Source organism: Nerophis ophidion, linkage group LG02, assembly GCF_033978795.1.
Source record: "Nerophis ophidion isolate RoL-2023_Sa linkage group LG02, RoL_Noph_v1.0, whole genome shotgun sequence".
NCBI lineage: Eukaryota > Metazoa > Chordata > Actinopteri > Syngnathiformes > Syngnathidae > Nerophis > Nerophis ophidion.
The window spans coordinates 45,728,698-45,751,529 of record NC_084612.1 but is presented as its reverse complement, the minus strand read 5'-3'; the positions used below and the strand labels follow the sequence as shown (position 1 = coordinate 45,751,529).

Genomic DNA, 22,832 nt, shown 5'->3' with positions numbered 1-22,832 from the left:
GGCCGTATGCGCAAAGTGGCAAAATGTCAGTCAACCCCAGGGCAGCTGTGGCTACAAATGTAGCTTACCACAACCAGGTGTGAATGTGGATTGAATGAATGATGGGTTCTCGCTTCTCTGTGAGCGCTTTGAGTATCTAAAATAAAAGCTCTATATAAATCCAATCCATTATTATTATCTTGGTTGTCACATACTGTATAAAGGTTTTAAAGCAGCACACATGGTGTGACTTAGCAATGACAGACTCAAACAAATAACTGTAATCACTTTATTGACAAAAGAAAATATAAAGATTGACGTGAGTTCTTAATTACAAAGCCAGCATCACTACTATGTCGGTACAAGGAAGATACTTTTTTTTTTAAAACATTGCAAGTTTAGTATATAGGGTTTTACACTCATTGTAGACAAGAAACTGGATGACAAATGTGTAGAAGGTATAAATACCACATGTCCTTGGATGAATATGAATTCAGTATTCAATATCCAGAAAATTAATTGCAAAGGGATTGCAGTATACATAATTTCTGAGGTGACTTTTACAAAAAGAATAAATGTAATACCAACAGAAATATTTTAAATTAAGTTGAAAATTAGAGGAGAAAGAATATTTTAAATGAACAATAAGAAGCCTGCTTCTATTGATGAAAATGAAGTGAAACAAACAAATTAATTTAAAATTAAAATGAACAAATGATATCAAAAACGTTGAAAATGTATTTAAAAACACACCAGAATTGAGGGAATTAACAGCCCGTAATAGCTGTGTTACAGATTACCCCGAGAGTTAAACAAAAACTGAAACAATCCTTAAGACACTAACTAACACATAATGTTTGGTAACACAAATAATGTAATATAAGTCAAATGTTTGCCTCCATTGAAAGTTTAGAATCAAAACAAATGTTTTAAAGCTTCAGACAAAACAGGGCCAAGAAAGAATATTGAAGTCCCTCAAAGGAAGAATAATCCAACTAAAACAAAGCTAACAGATTTTCAATGTGTTTAGCCTTTGTTAGCAAAATTCCTTCTTTTTCCGTTAACACATGTGCAACTTCGCTCAAGCTAAATTCAATCTGAAGAACTGTAGAGCTTTGGCACTTTGGTATAGTCCTCCAGGTGAATGTTTCTGCACAAACGGATGGCCAGGATCATTCCCATCAACTGTCCAAAAAACACAAAGAAAATCATCATTAAACATGTTTTTAATTGAAAAGTCTTATTAGGAAGCCAAGAGTAGCATATCCAATTTCTCTGCTGACAGTAATTACCGCTGTACACTACGGGAAAAACTCAGGATCCATAAATAGAATATTTCCTCATTCAATGGCTGTGTTCATTTGAATGTTTAACTGCAGAATATCGAACCTCTATGATTGGGAGTGGGCAGGTAGTGGTGGTGTGGGGGTTACTGATATCAGTTCATGCCTTGTTTTAGCTTTGTGGTTGTTCTTCCCATGTTTGTTGTTTAGTTCCTGTCCAGAGCTGTTATTTTCTAGTTTCCATTTCCTGTTACTGGGCTTCACGGTGGAAAAGGGGTTAGTGCGTCTGCCTCACAATACGAAGTTCCTGCAGTCCTGGGTTAAAATCCAGGCTCGGGATCTTTCTGTGTGGAGTTTGCATGTTCTCCCCGTGAATGCGTGGGTTCCCTCCGGGTACTCCGGCTTCCTCCCACTTCCAAAGACATGCACCTGGGGATAGGTTGATTAGCGACACTAAAATGGCCCTAGTGTGTGAATGTGAGTGTGAATGTTGTCTGTCTATCTGTGTTGGCCCTGCGATGAGGTGGCGACTTGTCCAGGGTGTACCCCGCCTTTCGCCCGATTGTAGCTGAGATAGGCGCCAGCGCCCCCCGTGACCCCGAAAGGGAATAAGCGTTAGAAAATGGATGGATGGGCATTTCCAGTTACTACTTTTACTTTGTTTGCCAGCACTCCTGTTCTTCTTTAATATTGAGACTTAGCTCTTGCTGCTGGCTGTTTTCTGGAACATCGTTTATCGTGTGTTTACAATTATTACAGTTAGATGAACGGCTACAGGATCGGTGCTCGTGCTGCAAAGACACATGATGGATAGCCGAGAACCCTTTGTCCTAGGTGTGTGTGTCAACATATTTGGACTGACATAAATAACAAATATTAGACATATCATCAATTCAGCAACATAGTTTTATAATGTTATAACCCATGCTGTGTGACTTAAGGAGCTGACGAAAACTAATTCAACTGATGTGTTTTGGTGTCCTTCAGTGTTTTTTTATACTTGCGTTTGTTCTTCACATAGAATATCATTAACATATCTCTCATATGAAAAACTATTTCTTGAAGAATGTATTTAATGTAGTGGTTTGAATGTGGATGCACTGCATGAGTCCGACTGCTACTAAAATGCCCATAAAAGTGGTAAAAGTCTTCTGCATGCAGTAAAGGATCCAGTGTCTCCGTGGTGAAAGCCCTGTTAATACAAGCAAAATCCTCTTTTAAATAGGGTTGTCTGCACCACTTTTTAACTGTGCATGCAATGTTTGTAGATCACACGCAACACACCCAACAATAGTAAAAGCAACTTTATTGTTTGCACATGCTGCATACCGCAGGCTATTTGGATCTTAGTAAATCAGGCCCTGAGAATTTGAGAGTTTAGAGTTTACTGGGAGCTCACCAGCTACATTTTGGAGACTACTCTAATGTCAATGACATTATAATTAAAAGTTAAGTTAAAGTCCAAATGATTGTCACACACACCGGATGTGGTGAAATTTCTTCTGTGCATTTGACCCAACCCCATGTTAACCCCCTGGGGGGTGAGGGGAGCAGTGAGCAGCAGCGTTTGTCGTGCTCGGGACTCATTTGCTGATTTAATCCCCAACCCAATTCCAATAATGACAACAAGAGGCCTCTCTGAGCTGCCACCTTAACGTGGTAGAGGAGTTTGCGTGTCCCAGTGATCCTAGGAGCTAGGTTGTCCGGGGGCTATATGCCCCCTGGTAGGGTCTTCCAAGACAAACTGGTCCTAGGTGAGAGATCAGACGAAGAGCAGCTGGATGACCTCCGTGAAAAATAAAAAAAAGGACCCAGATTTCCCTCGTCCGGATGTGGGTCACCGGGGCCCCCCTTTGGAGCCAGGCCCGGAGGTGGGGCACGATGGCGAGCGCCTGGTGGCTGGGCCTGACCCCATAGGCACCGAAGAGGCAACGTGGGTACCCCCTCCAATGGGCTCACCACCCATAGCATAGTGATTCCCTCGTTCTACTGGGGGACTTCAACGCTCATGTTGGTAACGACAGTGAAACCTGGAGAGGCGTGATTGGGAAGCATGGCCGCCCGGATCTGAACCCAAGTTGTGTTTCGCTATTGGACTTTTGTGCTCGTCACAGATTGTGCATAACGAACAACATGTTCAAACAAAAGGGTGTCCATATGTGCACTTAGCACCAGGACACCCTAGGCCGCAGTTCCATGATCGACTTTGTAGTTGTGTCATCGGATTTGCCGTTTCATGTTTTGGACTCCCCGGTGAAGAGAGGGGCGAAGCTTTCTACCGATCACGACCTCGTGGTGAGTTGGCTGCGATGGTGGGGGAGGATACCGGACAGACCTGGTAGGCCCAAATGTATAGTGAGGGTCTTCTTGGAATGCCTAGCAGATTCTCCTGTCAGAGAGTTTCAATTCCCGCCTTCGGAATAACTTTGAACATGTCACGAGGGAGGTGCTGGACATTGAGTCCGACTGGAAGATGTTCCGTACCTCTATTGTTGAGGCGGCCGATTGGAACTTTGGCCGCAAGGTGGTTGGTGCCTGTCGTGGCGGTATATCTAGAACCTGCTGGTGGGGTGAAGGATGCCATCAAGCTGAAGAAAGAGTCCTATCGGGTTCTTTTGGATCATAGGAATCCAGAGGCAGCAGACAGGTACCGACAGGCCAAGCGGTGTGCAGCTTCAGCGGTCACGGAGGCAAAAACTCAGACATGGGAGTAGTTCGGGGAAGTCATGGAAAACGATTTCCAGACGGCTTCGAAGCGATTCTGGACCACCATCTGCCGCCTCAGTAAGGGAAGCAACTGCAATTTCAACACTGGGCATGGTGGGGATGGTGTGCTGCTGACCTCGACAGCGGATGTTGTGGATCGGTGGACGGAATACTTCCAATACCTCCTCAATCCTACCATCACGTCTTCCTATGAGGAAGCAGTGCCTAGGGAATCTGTGGTGGGCTCTCCTATTTCTGGGGCTGAGGTTACCGAGGTAGTTAAAAAGCTCCTCGGTGGCAAGGCCCCGGGGGTGGATGAGACCTGTCCGGAGTTCCTTAAGGCTCTGGATGCTGTGGGGTTGTCTTGGTTGACAAGACTCTGCAGCATCGCGTGGAAATCGGGGGCACTACCTCTGGATTGGCAGACCGGGGTGGTGGTTCGTCTCTTTAAGAAGGGGAACCAGTGGGTGTGTGCCAACTATCGTGGGAATACACTCCTCAGCCTTCCCAAAAAGGTCAATTCATGTGTACTGGAGAGGAAGCTTTTCCGGATAGTCGAACCTCGGATTCAGGAGGAAAATTGTGGTTTTCGTCCTGGTCGTGGAACTGTGGACCAGCTCTATACTCTCGGCAGGGTGCATGGGAGTTCGCCTAACCAGTCTACATGTGGTTTGTGGACTTAGAAAAGGCATTGGCCTGTGTACCCTGGGAAGTCCTGTGGGGAGTGCTTAGAGAGTATGGGGTAACAGACTTTTTGATTGTGGTGGTCAGCTCCCTGTATAATCAGTGTCAGAGCTTGGTCCCCATAGCAGGCAGTAAGTCGGACCCATTTCCAGTGAGGTTTGAACTCCGCCAAGGCTGCCATTTGTCACCAATTCTGTTTATAACTTCTATGGACAGAATTTCTAGGCGCAGTCAGGGCGTTGAGGGTATCTGGTTCGGTGGCTGCAAAATTAGGTCTCTGCTTTTTGCAGATGATGTGGTCATGATGGCTTCATCTGGCCAAGATCTTCAGCTCTCACTGGATCGGTGTGAAGCAACTGGGATGGGAATCAGCAGCTCCAAGTCCGAGTCCATGGTTCTTGCCCGTAAAAGGGTGGAGTGCCATCTCCGGGTGGGGGAGATCTTGCCCCAAGTGGAGGAGTTCAAGTACCTCTGCGTTTTGTTCACGAGTGAGGGAAGAGTGGATCGTGAGATCGACAGGCGGATCGGTGCGACGTCTTCAGTAATTCAGACGCTGTGTCAATCCGTTGTGGTGACGAAGGAGCTGAGCTGGACGTCAAAGCTATTAATTTACCGGTCGATCTATGTTCCCATCCTCACCTATGGTCATGAGCTTTGGGTTATGACCGAAAGGACAAGATCACGGGTACAAGCGGCCCTTAGAGATAGTGTGAGAAGCGCTGTTTTCCGGGTGGAGCTCAAACTATAGCCGCTGCTTGTCCACATTGAGAGGAGCCAGATGAAGTGGTTCGGGCATCTGGTCCGGAGGGCACGTCCGACCGGTAGGAGGCCACGGGGAAGACCCAAGACACGTTGGGAAGACTGTCTCCCGGCTGGCCTGGGAACGCCTCGGGATCCCTGGGAGGAGCTAAACCGAGTGGCTGGGGAGAGGGAAGTCTGGGCTTCCCTGCTTAGAGTGCTGCCCCCGCGACCCGACCTCAAATAAGCGGAAGAAGATGGATGGATGGATGGAGAACAAGACAACAGAACTGTTAAAGGACCCTTCAGAAACAGTGAGCTAGCACCACTGCTAAGATAGCACATACCTCGTGGACTTGACAGCCACACCAAGTTACTATGTCAGACAGAAAAAAGCTCCAAACAACCCGATTTCTCCTTTGTTTTTTTAAGAATAAACGGCACAGTGGTAAAAATGTCACATTTGTAGCCCAGTTGCCAGAAGCTTGGCATATACTGTAAGTATGGCTGTGGAAGAGCAATAACCAAGGCAAAGGGTGTACAGTACACAGATCAGCTCAAATGGCAATGAGTTTGATAGGAGAGCAATCAGAAGCACTAGCGACATTTAACTTAGCCTTCTGCTGCTGGGGAGCTGTACCTGGCTTATGAGTCGACGAAGCCTTGTCGTTACCCCATCCGCTTTCAGTTGTTCTCCATTGTAAGCTGCTATAGCAAACATGAGGGTCAAATCTCACCGTGCCCCTTTGTGTTCCAAAAACTTTTATACCAACTCAGTGGCCTAGTGGCTAAAGTGTCCGCCCTGAGATCGGTAGGTTGTGAGTTCAAACTCCGGCCGAGTCATACCAAAATTGGACTATAAAAATTGGACCCATTTCCTCCCTGCTTGGCACTCAGCATCAAGGGTTGGAATTGGGGGTTAAAAATCACCAAAAATGATTCCCGGGCGCGGCACTGCTGCAGCCCACTGCTCCCCTCACCTCCCAGGGGGTGAACAAGGGGATGGGTCAAATGCAGAGGACACATTTCACCACACCGAGTGTATGTATGACAATCATTGGTACTTTAACTTTTTTTTCTACCCAGTTTTAATTAATGTATCTTTAAATTCTATTTTGCTGTTTTATTTTGCGACTGAAAAGGCCGTTACAACGCCCCCATGCTTTATTTTCATTTACATTATTTGTGTTAATCTTCTTTGTTAAATTATTCTGATTGTTACAGTATGTCACTGTGTTACACTGCATCACAATAGTATGATGTCACTATGTAACTGAATGGAAAGTACAAGCCAGAACAGGTTGTATCACCTAATCTGTGGCAAACTGAATGGTCATACACAAAATAAGCCTATTTAAAACATATCAATTAAAACGGAATTGTGGTATCTTTACACATGGCTGTATTTTAATGTTTTTTTTTCAAACACATAAAAAATAATAAATAACCGAATCCAGATGTGTAAGTGATCATGTATACCTCAATAAATGTGATTCCGATGCAAATACTCAGGACAACTCCAATGTTGGTGAGAAACAAGCTTTCCACTCTAGCAGAACAACCCTGATGAGTAGACCAGGAGATGACTTTACTATCAACACCAAAAGCCTTTTTGTTTGTTTTTTAAAAAATGAATATAATGTTACCGTGTCATATACAGGCCAGTCAGGTGTCTGAGCTTCACAGAATCCATTCTTAGAAACGTTTCCGGTTGCAATGGACACGTTTTGGCACGAGCAAGGAAACAGGAGCTGAGAGCTGTTGATGATCACCATGTTTCCATTCCAGTCCATAGGACCATTCCAGCCACAGCATTCCATCTGCAAGGACAGTAGTAAGGTTGTCAAAAGTATTGTTAATTTGATACCAACACCCCAAAATTACACCGATACCAGCTTTTTTCAGTATTGTTAGCCCCGAAAACGGCACAACACGTTTTCCTCACGGCATTTTAGCATTAAGTCAATCTTTTAAAAAAAAAATAGCATTGTTTCCCGTATGTTTAGTTATTTGTGACAGCCTGTCACAAATTCGGATTTGGTGCTTCTCTTTGTCACTGGCACGTAAACGAAAAGTAATGGAACGACGGTCGTATGCATCGTATCTTGCATTTTTATTTGCACAAAAGTGTTATCATTGTAATTCCATGGCATATTGCATTGGAAGTAGTTCCACGGCACTTTCCATCCTGTTCTTATGCGGTTAAAGCAGACGACTTTTAGCTGTCTGTGTGCGCAGCGCTAATATTTCCTAACAGTCCGTGACATCACGCGTACACGTCATCACTCCGCAACGTTTTCAACAGGACACTTCGCGGGAAATTTAAAATTGCAATTTAGTAAACTAAAAAGGCCGTATTGGCATGTGTTGCAATGTTAATATTTCATCATTGATATATAAACTATCTGACTGCGTGGTCGGTAGTAGTGGGTTTCAGTAGGCCTTTAAACAAAGAAAGATAAATGCAGATATGGTTGGTTAGTTTTATAACCGGTTGAAAAAGAGTATAATCACTAGAATCCGATTTTTCGGATCGATCCAAAAATAATAAGCTCTCCAGTTTGAGTGTCGCAAAAGAACATCAGATCATATTAGTGTGTTCGTAGCTGAAATGTTTGTAATAGTAATTACACTAGAATGGCCTGAAGAAAGTGGATGCAAGAAGATAAAATGTAGTAATTTTGTTTCAGTTCTTATGACTACTGAGTCAAGAATGTGGGAAAGCGATGAAAAATACATTTATTTTTTGTTCAGAACCAGGTCCAGGTTCCAAGATGGAGAGGGAACGTAAAGGAAACACCAAGTAATAATGGGAAAAATTAGTATTGGTCATAGTTATTTGAATGACAAACTGTTTTTAATTGGAAAAAACCCTACAGGAATGTGTGAACATTTTAGAGTATTAGAAACATTAGAACCTATTATTATGAAATTTACTATATAACTATATAACATAGAAAGGCTGACCATGATGGTAAAACTTAGAGTATTGCAACCTGTTAATGGGACGCCGAAGAGCCTTAAACATTTTGCGGATGCTGAAATGGAAGGACAATAATATGGGAGTTTTTTAATAATACCGGACTCAAGGAGAGACTGTAATGCAATTGTAAAATGAAACTGAAGATGGCAGTAATGCAACATATATGGATGTCAACTGTCGTAAAACTGTAAATAAGAAGAAGAAGAAAAAGGTGACCAAGACAGCAGGAACACGCCACGCGCGGGAGGCATAAGGGAATGACTGGACACAAAGAGTGATTTAGTGACCACAGGAAGCACAAGGTGTTGGGAGTCTGCAGGGGCCATGCACTTGAGACATATGCTTTGGAAACCTCCTGGAAAGCGAGGGAAGGACTAGAGCGAGGACCCAGACTGAGGGTGGCCAGGACAAGAATGCACCCAGTGGAGACATCGGTTCAATGCTTGCAATATGCCAGTGGTTCTCAACCTTTTTTTGGTGATGTACCCCCTGTGAACATTTTTTTATTTCAAGTACCCCCTAATCAGAGCAAAGCATTTTGGGTTGAAAAAAAGAGATAAAGAAGTAAAATAACTAAAGTGCGAAGTGAATTATATTTATATAGCGCTTTTTCTCTAGTGACTCAAAGCACTTTACACTGTGAAACCCAATATCTAAGTTACATTTAAACCAGTGTGGGTGGCAGTGGGAGCAGGTGGGTAAAGTGTCTTGCCCAAGGACACAACGGCAGTGACTACGATGGCGGAAGCAGGGATCGAACCTACAACTCTCAAGTTGCTGACACGGCCACTTTACCAACCGAGCTATACCGCCCCAAAATACAGCACTATGTCATCAGTTTCTGATTTATTAAATTGTATAACAGTGCAAAATATTGCTCATTTGAAGTGGTCTTTCTTGAATTAGTTGGACAAAAAGATAAAAAAATAACTAAAAACTTGTTGAAAAATAAGTTATTCAATCATAAATAAACATTTTTACACATTGAAGCAATCATCAACTTAAAGTGCCATTTTTAGGGATTGTAATAGAGATCCATCTGGATTCATGAACTTAATTCTAAACATTTCTTCACAAAAAAAAAAATCTTTAACATCAATATTTATGGAACATGTCCACAAAAAAATCTAGCTGTCAACACTGAATATTGCATTGTTGCATTTCTTTTCACAGTTTATGAACTTACATTCATATTTTGTTGATTATTCAATAAATATATTTGTAAAGGATTTTTGAATTGTTGCTATTTTTTGAATATTTTCAAAAAATCTCACGTACCCCTTGGCATACCTTCAAGTACCCCCAGGGGTACGCATACCCCCATTTGAGAACCACTGCAATATGCTAAGTAGAGGAAGGAGAATTTAGTTCTGTCCCTGGTAGGCATGTTTTTTATACTGGTCAGTGAGTGCAACCTTTTGATTGTCTCAGCGGTGTAGCAGGAGGTATTGGTACTATTATTTTAATCATCCTGTCAAATGATTTTTAGCAGAACTGCTTTTATTTGAAAGTGCAACTTTTCTAGAACAAACATCAAAATTATTATTTAAAAGTGCAACTTTTCTAGTACAAACATCAAACTAACTTTACCTTGCCCAACAAATAAATGCCATAACCAGGGCTCAAACCCAAGTTGATTGTAATACAAGACGGTGTCACTAACTACTGACACATATTGATTAGAAGGGTTAATGTAAGGCTTCCTAAATCGTCACAAGCCCAACCCTGAGTGTTGCCGAAACTGAGTTTTGCAGAAGTTGTAGGAGTACAAGTGAGGACTTTTTTTTTCAGTGAAGGCAAAAAGAAAGCAATAACTGAAAGACGCCAAAAAGGACAAAAAAATTGATGATTTACCGCTAAAAACAGGTTAACAGGTATGCCTTGGTGTCTTCAGTGAAATAAAGAGAGCATGCAAAAGGTAAAGATTGTTTGCTTTGTGTTTTGTATGATAGTAATAGAGACTAACGCAGGCAAGAACATGGGGAATGTGCAATATGACCACTTACATTCCGCTGGATAAAGTCCAAAGGCTGCTTTGCGGTAGAGTTGTTTTCGGGATAGTTGTCCAAAACATTGGACACAATCTTAGACAGTTTTTCATTTACCTGGAAAAAAAAAACAGGTTGTAAAATGATTCCTAAACTTTATTGATGGCACAACATGTAGTAAAGCTGCTGAATTAAATGTCGAAAAAAATGTTCAATATGATATTACCCTAACCGTACCTCTAAGATTGCAAGCAGAGATTTGGGTTACCAGCATACCCAATTCTAGTTGTCATAATAAATGCCTCAGTGAACCTCATAAGATCTGCCCAAAACATTACTCACTAGCATTATCTTACAGCGAGAGATAGACAGAACTTTGTTTTTCCAACTATGGGAATGAAGAAAGTGAGTGTGAGAGTACTGAGTTGTCAGAACAAAGATTTTTCACTTTATTGATTTCAATGTCTGCGTTTATTTGCATGCAATGTAGAAAGCTAAATTTTTGTTTACAAAAGTATTTTATTCAAGACGTAAGTACTGCCTACCAGACGTAACTTTTTGAATTTAGTTATATATAAAATATTTCATAAAAAGTACTATGTACTGTATATCTGGTCTAAAAATAAAACAATTATATATATAAAAGAAAAATTATTTTGATAAAAGTAGGATACAGTGTTTTTGATCAAATAAAAGTGAAACGTGTTTTTGATTATCTCAGTCATTTGAATTTACTGGTTTCTTTAAAAAAAAAAGAAAAAACGAAAAAAATCATGTATCAATTTTTTAGTAAAAAAATCTGAGGTTTTATTTTAAGGCTGGACTAATTGCAACTCCCTTCATAGACCACATATGGAACAAGAAGGGAGGGGCAAAGCACTGATGAAAGTCTGGACCTACAGTAAAGTCATGTGTAGCTGTGGATCAGAGCAGACAATGTCCCACGCAGAGTGCCAATGCCTTCTGGTGCAGTTCAGAAGACCTGGCATCAGCTGAGGCCTGTGCCCAATACCCACGAAATGATACCTGAAATTGCTAAAGACTCAAAGAACAAGACCTGGAAAATATATTTGATGTGAAACCAATTGAGACCAAACATCAATCTGAGGCAGTGGTTCTCAATCTTTTTTCAGTGATGTACCCCCTGTGAAAATGTTTTTAATTCAAGTACCCCCTAATCAGAGCAAAGTATTTTTGGTTGAAAAAAAAAGAGATAAAGAAGTAAAATACAGCACTATGTCATCAGTTTCTGATTTATTCAATTGTATAACAGTGCAAACTATTGCTCATTTGTAGTGGTCTTTCTTGAACTATTTGGAAAAAAATATATAAAAATAACTAAAATCCTGTTGAAAAATAATCAAGTGATTCAATTATAAATAAAGATTTCTCACATAGAAGTAATCATCAACTTAAAGTGCCCTCTTTGGGGATTGTAAGAGAGATCCATCAGGATTCAGGAACTTAATTCCAAACATTTGTTCACAAAAAAAGACATCTTTAACATCAATATTTATGGAACATGTCCACAAAAAAACAACAACTGTCAACACTGAATATTGCATTGTTGCATTTTTTTTTCACAGTTTCTGAACTTACATTCATATTTTGTTGAAGTATTATTCAATAAATATATTTATAAAGGATTTTGGAATTGTTGCTACTTTTAGAATATTTAAAAAAAAATCTCACGTACCCCTTGGCATACCTTCGAGTACCCCAAGGGGTACGCGTACCCCCATTTGAGAACCACTGATCTGAGGTATTTGTATTATCAAAAGTTACATAGTCTGTTAACCTTTAAGTGTCAGCATTAGCCTAATGAATACAAAAATGTCCACTGCAGAGAATGGTGCTTCCCAGGAAATTAAATGTTGAAAGACATTAAATTTAACATTATTGTTTTACACTTGTTGAACTGGATGTTTACATTGTCAGATTAAAGACACTTAACTAACGTTACTTGAACCACTGTGTTTCTGCACTATTCTTTGCACTTAAAAAAATACTTATTTGTAGTACTAAATATGATTAAAACATTTCAGCAGTATTTTTGTGTTCAATTACAGTCAGTGTGTTTATCCTAAACCTTCCTGCCACTTCGTTTTACACACTAAAGCATTTTTACCAAGCCTTTATTGTCCTAACAATATTACAATGATACTGTACAGTGGCCTTAATACCGTGACAATATCCTACAGTGGGATCAACACCCTAAATTTGTAAACTAATGTAAAGTAGCCAAACAAAAGGAGAATATGTGTTAAATATATTTTTACAGAAGTGTAGATAGAACCATGTTACGACAAAGCAACCAGCTACAAACAGTGGATAATCAAATAGACTAATACAAATTTAGCGAAAATAATATAACAAGAATAGACAATACGTTACTGTCAGTGTTGGAACTAATGCGTTACTTTGTAATTTTCGGCGGTATTGAGTAGTCTAACGCGTTATTTTTTATATTCAGTATGTGACGGTTACGTGGCATGGTGGTGATGCGGGTCGTTCTCTCAGGGATGCAGTCGGGCTCGAACACAGCATGAAGGTAAGAAATGATTGAATTATTTAACAAATAAAAACAAACATAACTAGCATTAATAAAAGCTTTTTCTAATGGAATTTGTTGTTTCTCTGACAGGTGTGAACACCAAGTAATCAAAATTGCTTACCACACCCTTGTAGAAGTAGACGAGGGAGCCAGCTACAATCTCAGCAATTAAGATCAACAAGAGGCAGGCAAAGTACTAAAACAAAGAGAGAAATGAATGTAAAATAAGAACATAAAACACAACTATAATACATAATAGTAATCAACCTACAGTTTAAATTCTTATGGACACTGTGGCAAACTACAAAAATTAAGTTCATTGACCCTATGTTTATAATCATTGTATGTACTAGGGATGTACTGAAATTTTGGATTTTAATAACTGAAACAGCACTGTCGAAACAGGATGTTGTGATGACATTAGAAAGAAGCACCTAATTGTCTAAAGTGGAAAGAACATGTCCGTGATGTGGACGTGCTTTAATATATCCGAGATAAACCCTCAAACAAAGATCTGCAAAAGTGCAATTTGGAAATATCAAGAAGGCTGTGGTGATTACTAGTCTTTCAAGGAGGTGTAGTGCCAGCTGGGTGTGACCGCTTTTGAGTGCTTTGGGATAGTGGAAAGTTCGAGCAGCACTCGCTGCTTGTCGGCCACACTGCAGAGCGACAAAATTCAAGAGTGTTGAAACACTAATACGGTCTCCAATAACACCCGAAAAATTTTTTAAATTTGTGGCTTGTCTATGACGAAATGAGGAAAAAAATACTTCAAAGTAGGGCTGGGTGATATATCGATATATTCGATATATCGTGGGTTTGTCTCTGTGCGATATAGAAAATGACTATATTGTGATATTGGAGGATACGTTCTCACGCAGTTGCTTTTAGCTGCAAGCTTTACACTACAGGCGTTTCTCACTCTTTTTCTTCTCACCTTCTTACAGAGACATAAAACGAGCACACCTTCTTACACACGTCTCATACTGTCGCGTGTGCAACATGACGTTGCACATGACACGCTCTCGCCGAGCAGAGAGGTTGCGACACCGGTATCATTAGCTGTGGTGCTAACGGTGCAGTGCGAGAGGTAATACGAGAGAAAGAAGGCGCGAATCCGGTAACAAATGAAGGAAGAATTAATTCCCAAGAAAAACAGCACGGGGTCCATCGCATACTTGTCCAACCTTGAGACCTCAGATTTCGGGAGGTTGGGGATATGTGGTCAAATACTTGACTTTCAGTGAATTCTAGCTATATATATATATATATATATTTTTTTTTTTCTTATATATGAAAATAAGAGAAATACTTGAATTTCAGTGTTCATTTATTTACACATATACTGTACACACACATAACACTCATCTACTCATTGTTGAGTTAAGGGTTGAATCGTCCATCCTTGTTCTATTCTCTGTCACTATTTTTCTAACCATGCTGAACACCCTACCCTCTCTGATGATGCATTGCTGTCTGGCACGCACAAAAGTGCTTTAATGAAATGCACAAGAGTCAGGAATCTTTCATCTCGCCCTAGCATGGCGTCACCTTGGCTGCATCTTCCTCGGTCTTCTGCTTTGTCTCCCTGTTGTGTGCGCAGTTGTGCACTGCACTCTCTAAAAGCCGTAGATGTTATTATCACATATGCATGTACACAGAGGTGGGTAGTAACGCGATACATTTACTCCGTTACATCTACTTGAGTAACTTGTGTGATAAATTGTACTTCTAAGAGTAGTTTTAATGCAACATTCTTTTAATTTTACGTGAGTATATGTATAGAGAAGAAACTTCTCTAGAAGAAGCTACTTTTACTTCGCTCCATTTATCTACATTCAGCTCGCTACTCGGTACTGATTTTTATCGATCTGTTATAGCACGCTTTGTTTGTTTTGTTTTGTCAGACAGACCTTCAAAGTAAAATCTATCACATGCCTTCGTTTCACCAATCAAATGCAGTCATTGGTGATGTTTGATTCCGTTTCACCAATCAAATGCAGTCACTGGTGACGTTTGACTCCGTTTTACCAATCAAACAGAACCAGGCGGTCACATGATTAACTGCACACTTTTTTTTTTTTATAAACCTTTCTTTATAAATTTCAAGATTTACAAACAGTTGAAAATAATAATCAAAGTACAAAAACAGTACAAAATAGTATAAAAACCTTACAAAACAGCGCCAGGGGGTTATAAATTCAAAGTAACTAAAATAGAATGCGAAATATATATATATATATATATATATATATATATATATATATATATATATATATATATATATATATATATAAACAAAGTGCAAAGCCATAGGCTCACTGAATCTCAGTAAATAACTTTATTTTGGAACACAGCATTATCGTTTTCACAGATTTTTGCTTGTTAGAGGTAGAGTGCTTTAATGTAGAGTTCTAAATCTTTTTTAATGGCACAAAAAACAGGTCGGGTATTGAGAAACTTACATTTATGAATACAAAACTTAGCCAATAGTATAATGAGGTTGCAAAGGTAAAATTAATTTTCAAAATTTGTTTCAATACAGTGTAAAACCAAATATTATTTGATGTATATTATTGTTTTAGTTGCTTGAGATATTCCTGGCTCTGAATTTGTTCATTGCTATTTTTATGTTTTTGTGCATTATTTGTTGCCGTCATCGTTAAACGAACAGGTTACTCATCAGTTACTCAGTACTTGAGTATTTTTTTTTTACAACATACTTTTTACTTTTACTCAAGTAAATATTTGGGTGAGAACTCCTTACTTTTACTTGAGTAATACATCTCTAAAGTAACAGTACTCTTACTTGAGTACAATATCTGGCTACTCTACCCACCTCTGCTTGTACAGTAGTTCTGTCCCGTTTAAGAGTGTCACAACATTGCTGTTTACTTCAGACGAACTGCTTTACAGTAGATGAAAACGTGACTGCTGTTGTTGTGTGTTGTTACCGCGCTGGGAGGATGTTAATGAAACTTCCTAATAGGGCTGGGCGATATTGCCTTTTTTTAATACCGCGATATTTTTGGACCATATCGCGATATACGATATATTTCTCGGTATTTTGCCTTAGCATTAAATGAGCACCGGATGCATATAATCACAGCAGTATGGTGATTCTATGTGTTTACATTAAAACATTCTTGTTCATATTGCCCTAATATATGCTACTTTTAAACTTTCATGCAGAGAAGGAAATCACAACTAAGTGAATTTACCAAAACTGTATTTATTAAAGTTATTAGCAGGTGACTTTTCAAATGATGCTACATATTAGCAGTAATGCTACCTTTGGTAGCAACGCTTGTGCCCTACACTTGACAAATTAAAGTTGTCTGTTCGACATATTCTCGCTTGAAGCCGAACCACCGGCAGACAATGGGAGATGTTTTTCTTGGGAATTAATTCTTCTTTCATTTGTTACGAGATTCGCACCTTCTTTCTCTCGCAACAACCCGCTAATATCACAGCTAACGTAAGCCACGCCGCTACATCCCTGCTAGGCGAGGGCGTGTACTTATGTGACGTATGACGTGACAGTATGTGACGTATGTAAGAATGTGCGCCTGCTTGTCTGTGAAGGCGACACAGGAAAGAGCGAGGAGAGCCTGTAGTGTAATGCCCGCAGCTAAAAACAACTGCGTGAGAACGTCTACTCGAATATTACGACATAGTCATTTTCTATATCGCAAAGAAACAAACCCGCAATTTATATCGTATATCGATATATTGCCCAGCCCTACTGCCTAACAATAAACCCACATAAGAAACAAAGAACTCGCCCTCGATCATTTTACAGTTATAACGTCATTGGGCAGGCACGCTCTGTTCTTCACGCCAGTAGCAATAGGGGTTGGTGTGTAAGGGCCATATACTCTGTCAAGGGGTTGGCTCAAGGCCAGGTGCAAGTCTACTTGGGGGAGTGGCTGGGATCTCGCTCAGGTGTTGCTGATTGGAGGCGCAACAGTTTTTGACTATTATTGTTTTCGCTATTATTTTTTTGCTCCCGTTTATTTTCTGTTCTTATTACAAAGGGAGTTTTATTTATGTGACTCTATGATAATAAATATTTTTGTTAAACATGGATATAATTCTGAACATTGATTATTAGCCGGCCGCACACGTCTAAACTAGCTTCATTTATATTTGGCATCCAGTAGCAGTATTAGTTTAGGACTTTACCGCTACAGCGTCATCAAAAAGGTACAACATTTGTTCATGTTTTAACTAGGGCTGTCAAAGTTAACCCAATAATAACGCATTACTATAAATTTCAATAACGGCACACATTTTCTTAACAGTCAATAACATAAGAAATAGAGGCTAGATTTATTGCCAGTTGTTTTTACTACAGAAAACGTGACTGAATGGTTTGGAGGAATGTCTCCTAAAAAGAAGATTACATTTTTTAAAAATAGAAAAAAACGATATTTAAGAAAAATATATGTTAATACTATATTTAAAAATACCAGATTTGTTTTAAATGCATATTCACATTTGTTTGCATTTTTAAAGAATATATGCATCATAGCAAATCATGCAAGGATATCAAATAGACCACACCCCTAACCACGCCCCTACCGCCACAGGTATTTTGGCAATTTAGGGGAAACCTTGACATTGAAAAAATAAAAATGTCTTACATTACGATCATGTTCTGTCAAATATGTTTTGTAATGTTATTATGTGATATTTGCATCTAAAGAAATGCTAGTTCATCCACTTTAGGAATATGGGAATGGTGGGATCTGACTGGTTGAAATATTGTGTAAATTATTTTATAACATGTTCTGGTCGAGTGCTCATTTACAGAATGATTAGCAGGCTGAATAATACATTTGAATAATTAATAGAGAAGGTTAAAACATTTTCATGTAATATGAAGCCACCCCCCCAAAATGATCTGTCTACGGCAGGGGTGGGCTACATTGGTCCCTATAATCTGACTCGCCAAATATCAAAACTTAATTGAACAAAGCTCTTTTTTGAGAATTGCCACAACAAAACACCACTAGACTTCGGCAGTAGGCAAAAAAGGGTGATCAACAACACTGCTGCCCCTCAAAGAGAATGTAAGTGTTAACCCTTTAATACCATTTTTTAGTTTTTTGATGTTCCGATATGGTATTGTTGAAAAACTGATGTATTATGATTAGAATAGCCTATGTTTGAGAAGCCTACTCTTAGTTTCAACAGATATGATATGCTTTGAAATGCATCATGTGTTTGCCGGGCTCGTCTGTCAAATTTCCAAAGCCAATGTGGCCTCTGAGGCAAAAACTTTGCCACCCCGGTCTTGGGTCAACTTATTAATTTTGAAAAATTATACCTATCTGCGATTAATGGCGATAATTTTGAGTTAACTATGAACAAAATGCGATTAACTGCGATTAAATATTTTAATCATTGGACAGCCCTAGTTTTAACCCTTGTTTAACAACAGATCATAAAGTTGATTACTTACTGTATGTTTGTTGGTTACATTTGCGAAGAAGTAGAATGGGCGCATTATAAAAAAACAAAAGAAAAAGAAAATCATGATTACCTGGGTTCTTTGTGAGTGTCTGCTGATGTTAAGGATAATGTACACTTAATTGCACATATATAATATCACTATATTCGTCATGAGGGCGGTTTTCATGTTTTTTTTCCTCCTCCGCTCCCGTCTTGTGTCTGTAAGTCTGCAACCCTGCCATTAGTTCCAGGTGTACTGCCAGTCATCTGAGCCCACCTGTTGCTAATCAACTACCAGACTTAAACCCTGAATCTCCTGCGGTAGAATCTAGCCCCGAGCTCACTTACTCTGACCTTTGCCCTGAATCCTTTGTAGTTCCTGTTTTTTGTATTTCCTCAGGTGGAGGACAGACTTTTGACCCGGTTTTCTTGTAGCTGATCTTTCGTTACTACTGATTTATTTCCTCCTATGATTATTGGTTATTAAATAGAGATTTTTTTTACTGATTTGCATTTGGATTCTTATTTTTTTTTGTTGAGGCCACAACAATATTGATGATTATATGCATTATAATTCCACAAGTGTTGGGTTTTACAGCAGTATACGCCATATACTAGGCACTTAACAAGACATTAATAATGTTTCCCAGGTTCTGTGTACAATGTGGGTTGAATTTAAAGCAGCACTAAGTCACTTATTAACCTTCATAAAATATTTCCATAACTTTTGAGATGAAGCATCGACTTACAACTATACAGACCCCTGCCACGGCCTGAGGGGTCTGTATAGCTTTTACCAGTTCTTAGCAACTTTGAGGAGGATGAACCCTGCCACTCGAAAACTACAATTGTGCTGACTTGCTTTACGCCATACGTCACTGCCCTTTTCCCAATTAGTGCATAACAACCAAAGAATCGAAAGGTTTTGTCTGAGGAGACAAAACAAGAAAAATGGAGGTTACCGGCATAAAAAGGACAATCAAGAATTAACATTGCCCCGGTTTTCACTCGCTCTATGATGAGTAGGGATTTTGGCGGATGCTACCTTTGCTCTGTTCCTTCGATGCTCAAATCAAAATGATAATGCTAATTTTATCTATCGGAAATTTGCGTTGATAGTTCGCAGTTTCACTCTCCTCCATCTCCCACCGGTCTTTCATTGTTTGGACCTGCATCGGCCCCAAAACTGTCTTGGTAGTAGCATCATGTTTGTAGACCAATCCAAGATCATATCTTGATAGTGCCTGCTATTTGTTATCAGCATAGCCACTAAATAAGTAATAATTGTAATCTGTTCTAATATTAATGTGGACATCATGTCAATATCTCTCTGTATGTGCTAGTCCTCATGGGAATTGTGGTTTTGCTTCTAGCAAAACACTACGGCTTTGGTCCACTGGCACCGCCAAAATCACCCAAAACGGAAAGTTCTTGAATGGGGCTTTAAAGGTGTATTGTAGATTTAGTATATCACAATTGACTATATTAAATCAACAGAGGCCTATTGCCTCCAAGTCAGCTTTGGGTGCTTTTCCGGGCTTCTGATTGGACAAAATGACAGTGGCTGTATGCCTTTGTATGTATACAGAGAATGGTTTGAAACTACAGTCCTGTGGCTGCACATCGTTTTAAACCATTTTTTTTTTTTTTTTTTAAGTATCCGCGTTTGTGTGGACATGGCCTAAGACAGGGTACACAGTTGATGACAAGTGCAAAAGTGATGAAGTGTCCGGTTTTTTTGCCTGTACTGCCGGCTTTGACCATTGAGACAGTTAATTTACTCCACATCTATGTAATTTTGTATGATTTAAAAAAACCAATATTTTTTAGCACAGAGAAGGTGGATTCTGTGAGACAATGAATGCATTGATGTGCTGGAATGATCCAGTTGCAAGAAATTGGATGTTGCAAATAGTTATTTTCATATATTAATAATACAGTGTTCCCTCAATTATAGTGAAGGTTGTGTTCCAAACCCCCAATGGTAGGTGAAGAAGTTCACCAAATAAGTAGTGGTAGCAGTAAATTTACATTAATAGTACAAAACCCAAAACCAGTGAAGTTGGCACGTTGTGTAATTCGTAAATAAAAACAGAATACAATGACTTGCAAATCCTTTTCAACTTATAATCAATTGAATATACCGCAAAGACAAGCTATTTATTGCTCAAACTGAATATATATATTTTTTGGGCAAATAATCATTAACTTGGAATTTACTGGCAGCAACACATTCGAAAAAAGTTGGCACACAGGCATTTTTACCACTGTGTTACATTGCCTTTCCTTTTAACAACACTCGGTTAACGTTTGGGAGCTGAGGAGACCAATTTTTGAAGCTTTTCAGGTGGAATTATTTCCCATTTTTGCTTGATGTACAGCTGAAGTTGTTCAACAATCCGGGGTCTCTGTTGTGGTATTTTAGGCTTAATAATGCGCCACACATTTTCATTGGGAGACAGGTCTGGACTACAGGCAGGCCAGTCTAGTACCCATATTTTTTTACTATGAAGCCACGCTGTTGTAATACGTGGCTTGGCATTGTCTTGCTGAAATAAGCAGGGGCGTCCATGTTAACGTTGCTTGAATGGCAACATGTGTTGCTCCAGAACCTGTATGTATCTTTCAGCAATAATGGTGCCTTCACAGATGTGTAAGTTACCCATACTTTGGGAACTAATACACCCCCATACCATCACAGATGCTGGCTTTTGAACTTTGCGCCTACAACAATTTGGATGGTTCTTTTCCTCTTTGTTCCGCAGGACATGACATCCACAATTTCCAAAAACAATTTGAAATGTGGACTTGTCAGACCACAGGACACATTTTCACTTTGCATAAGTTCAACTTAGATGAGCTTGGGTGTTGTTGATAAATGGCTTTCACTTTGCATAGTAGAGCTTTAATTTGAAATTTAACAGCTGTTTTCTGAAGCGTTTCTGAGCCCATGTGGTGATATCCTTTACACATGTATGTCGCATTTTGATGCAGTACCGCCTGAGGGATCGAATTCTTCGGCCTTGCCCCTTACGTGCAGTGATTTCTCCTGATTCTCTGAACCTTTTGAAGATATTACGTACCGTAGATGGTGAAATCCCTAAATTATTTACCAAAGCTTGTTGAGAAATGTTGTTTTTAAATTGTTGACAAGTTGCTCATGCATTTGTTGACAAAGTGGCGACCCTCACCCCATCCTTGTTTGTGAATGACTGAGCATTCCATGGAAGCTGCTTTTATACCCAATCATGGCACCCACCTGTTCCCAATTAGCCTGTTCACCTGTGTCATGTTCCAAATAGGTGTTTGATGAGCTACCCTCAGTTTATTCAATTGAATAAAGGTTGAAAAGGATTTGAAAATCATTGTATTTTGTCTATATTTACAATTTACACAACGTGCCAACTTCACTGGTTTTGGGGTTTGTAAATGCATTTAAAGTCTTTATAAACTCTCAAGACACTCCACAAGGAATTAACAAACACAGACACTGAAACACTTTTCATGCTCTTTACAACACCAGAATGTAAAAATAGAAATTGAAATTGAAACTGTACTTGTTTCTTTCGGTATGGTACTGCTTGTCGAATCAAACAGAACAATTTGTTTTTTGATTCATCATCACAAAAAAATTATCATGAACTAATTTGTATACTGTAAATAGAAATGATATACTAACCAAGCCAAGCAGACATTGGCTCTCACAAATAGCTCCTAAGCAGCCAAGAAAGCCAATGACCATGGAAAAAGCCCCGACTCCAATCAAGATGTAGCAGGCAGCCTTGACAGCTATTGAGTTGTCTACAAGGAAAAGACAAGCACACAACTGAGCAAATACAAATCATGACACAAACTGCGCCGGCATTAAAATGCTGTTCATTGTTTTCCACAGTACTGTTGGGATTTATGTTGGCTATCCTAAAAGCAAATAGAAATGAAACACTAATTGACTATGACATATATACATGTAAAGTTTAATTTCTCTTTACGATCCCCTCTATTATGAACATTTCTATTTATGGAAATGTTCAATTGGTTCAACCAACTGAACAAATATATTTTTCTGTGTACAAAGCATATTAATCCTTGGATCTGAATCTTTCTGTGCATCATGTATTGCTGCCTTTGTGAGTTTCAATCGTTTGAATAGAGGGATAGGAACGTGCTTTCAGAGTCCCGAAAGAAGTGGATCAAAAAGATAATAAAGTTAGGGAAAAAACAAAAGTGCGTTGAAGGAGACTTTCATCATCTTGTGGAATACAATTGGACCATGCTCGTGTCTACAGTTTTCGCTTTGTACAATGTTTGAACATTTGATTTGTTTGAGAAACTTTTTGTAATGCAATCAAGTTTATTCTCAACTACCAGTATTTGCAGGGGCGCCAAAAAGGGGGGGGTAAAGGAGACGGAATCTAGGGGTCCATGAAGGAGGGGGGCCCAGAGAGGCCCCTAATGATGAT

General features: G+C 39.4%; 1 protein-coding gene and 1 long non-coding RNA gene across 8 annotated transcripts in view; one reads left to right on the top strand and one right to left on the bottom strand.

Moving 5' to 3' along the window:
* Positions 1–254: 254 nt before the first annotated feature.
* The window catches only part of LOC133541398 (CD82 antigen-like), a 76,590-nt gene continuing 54,012 nt past the window's right edge, over positions 255–22,832 (bottom strand). For 6 of the 7 annotated variants that reach the window (XM_061884830.1, XM_061884823.1, XM_061884814.1 and 3 more), the window contains 6 exons: positions 22,052–22,173; positions 13,037–13,111; positions 10,380–10,478; positions 7,037–7,210; positions 6,870–6,953; positions 255–1,164 (listed from right to left, as the gene is read on the bottom strand). In XM_061884830.1, the coding sequence (XP_061740814.1) occupies positions 1,072–1,164; positions 6,870–6,953; positions 7,037–7,210; positions 10,380–10,478; positions 13,037–13,111; positions 22,052–22,173 (647 nt within the window). In that variant the 3' untranslated portion in view covers positions 255–1,071. The remainder of the gene's footprint in view (positions 1,165–6,869; positions 6,954–7,036; positions 7,211–10,379; positions 10,479–13,036; positions 13,112–22,051; positions 22,174–22,832) is intronic. The other variant, XM_061884806.1, reaches the window with a different exon arrangement.
* LOC133541432 (uncharacterized) lies at positions 8,588–14,163 on the top strand. The gene is made up of 3 exons (XR_009803875.1): positions 8,588–8,850; positions 12,835–12,912; positions 13,006–14,163. It is a non-coding gene; the product is annotated as an uncharacterized LOC133541432 (long non-coding RNA).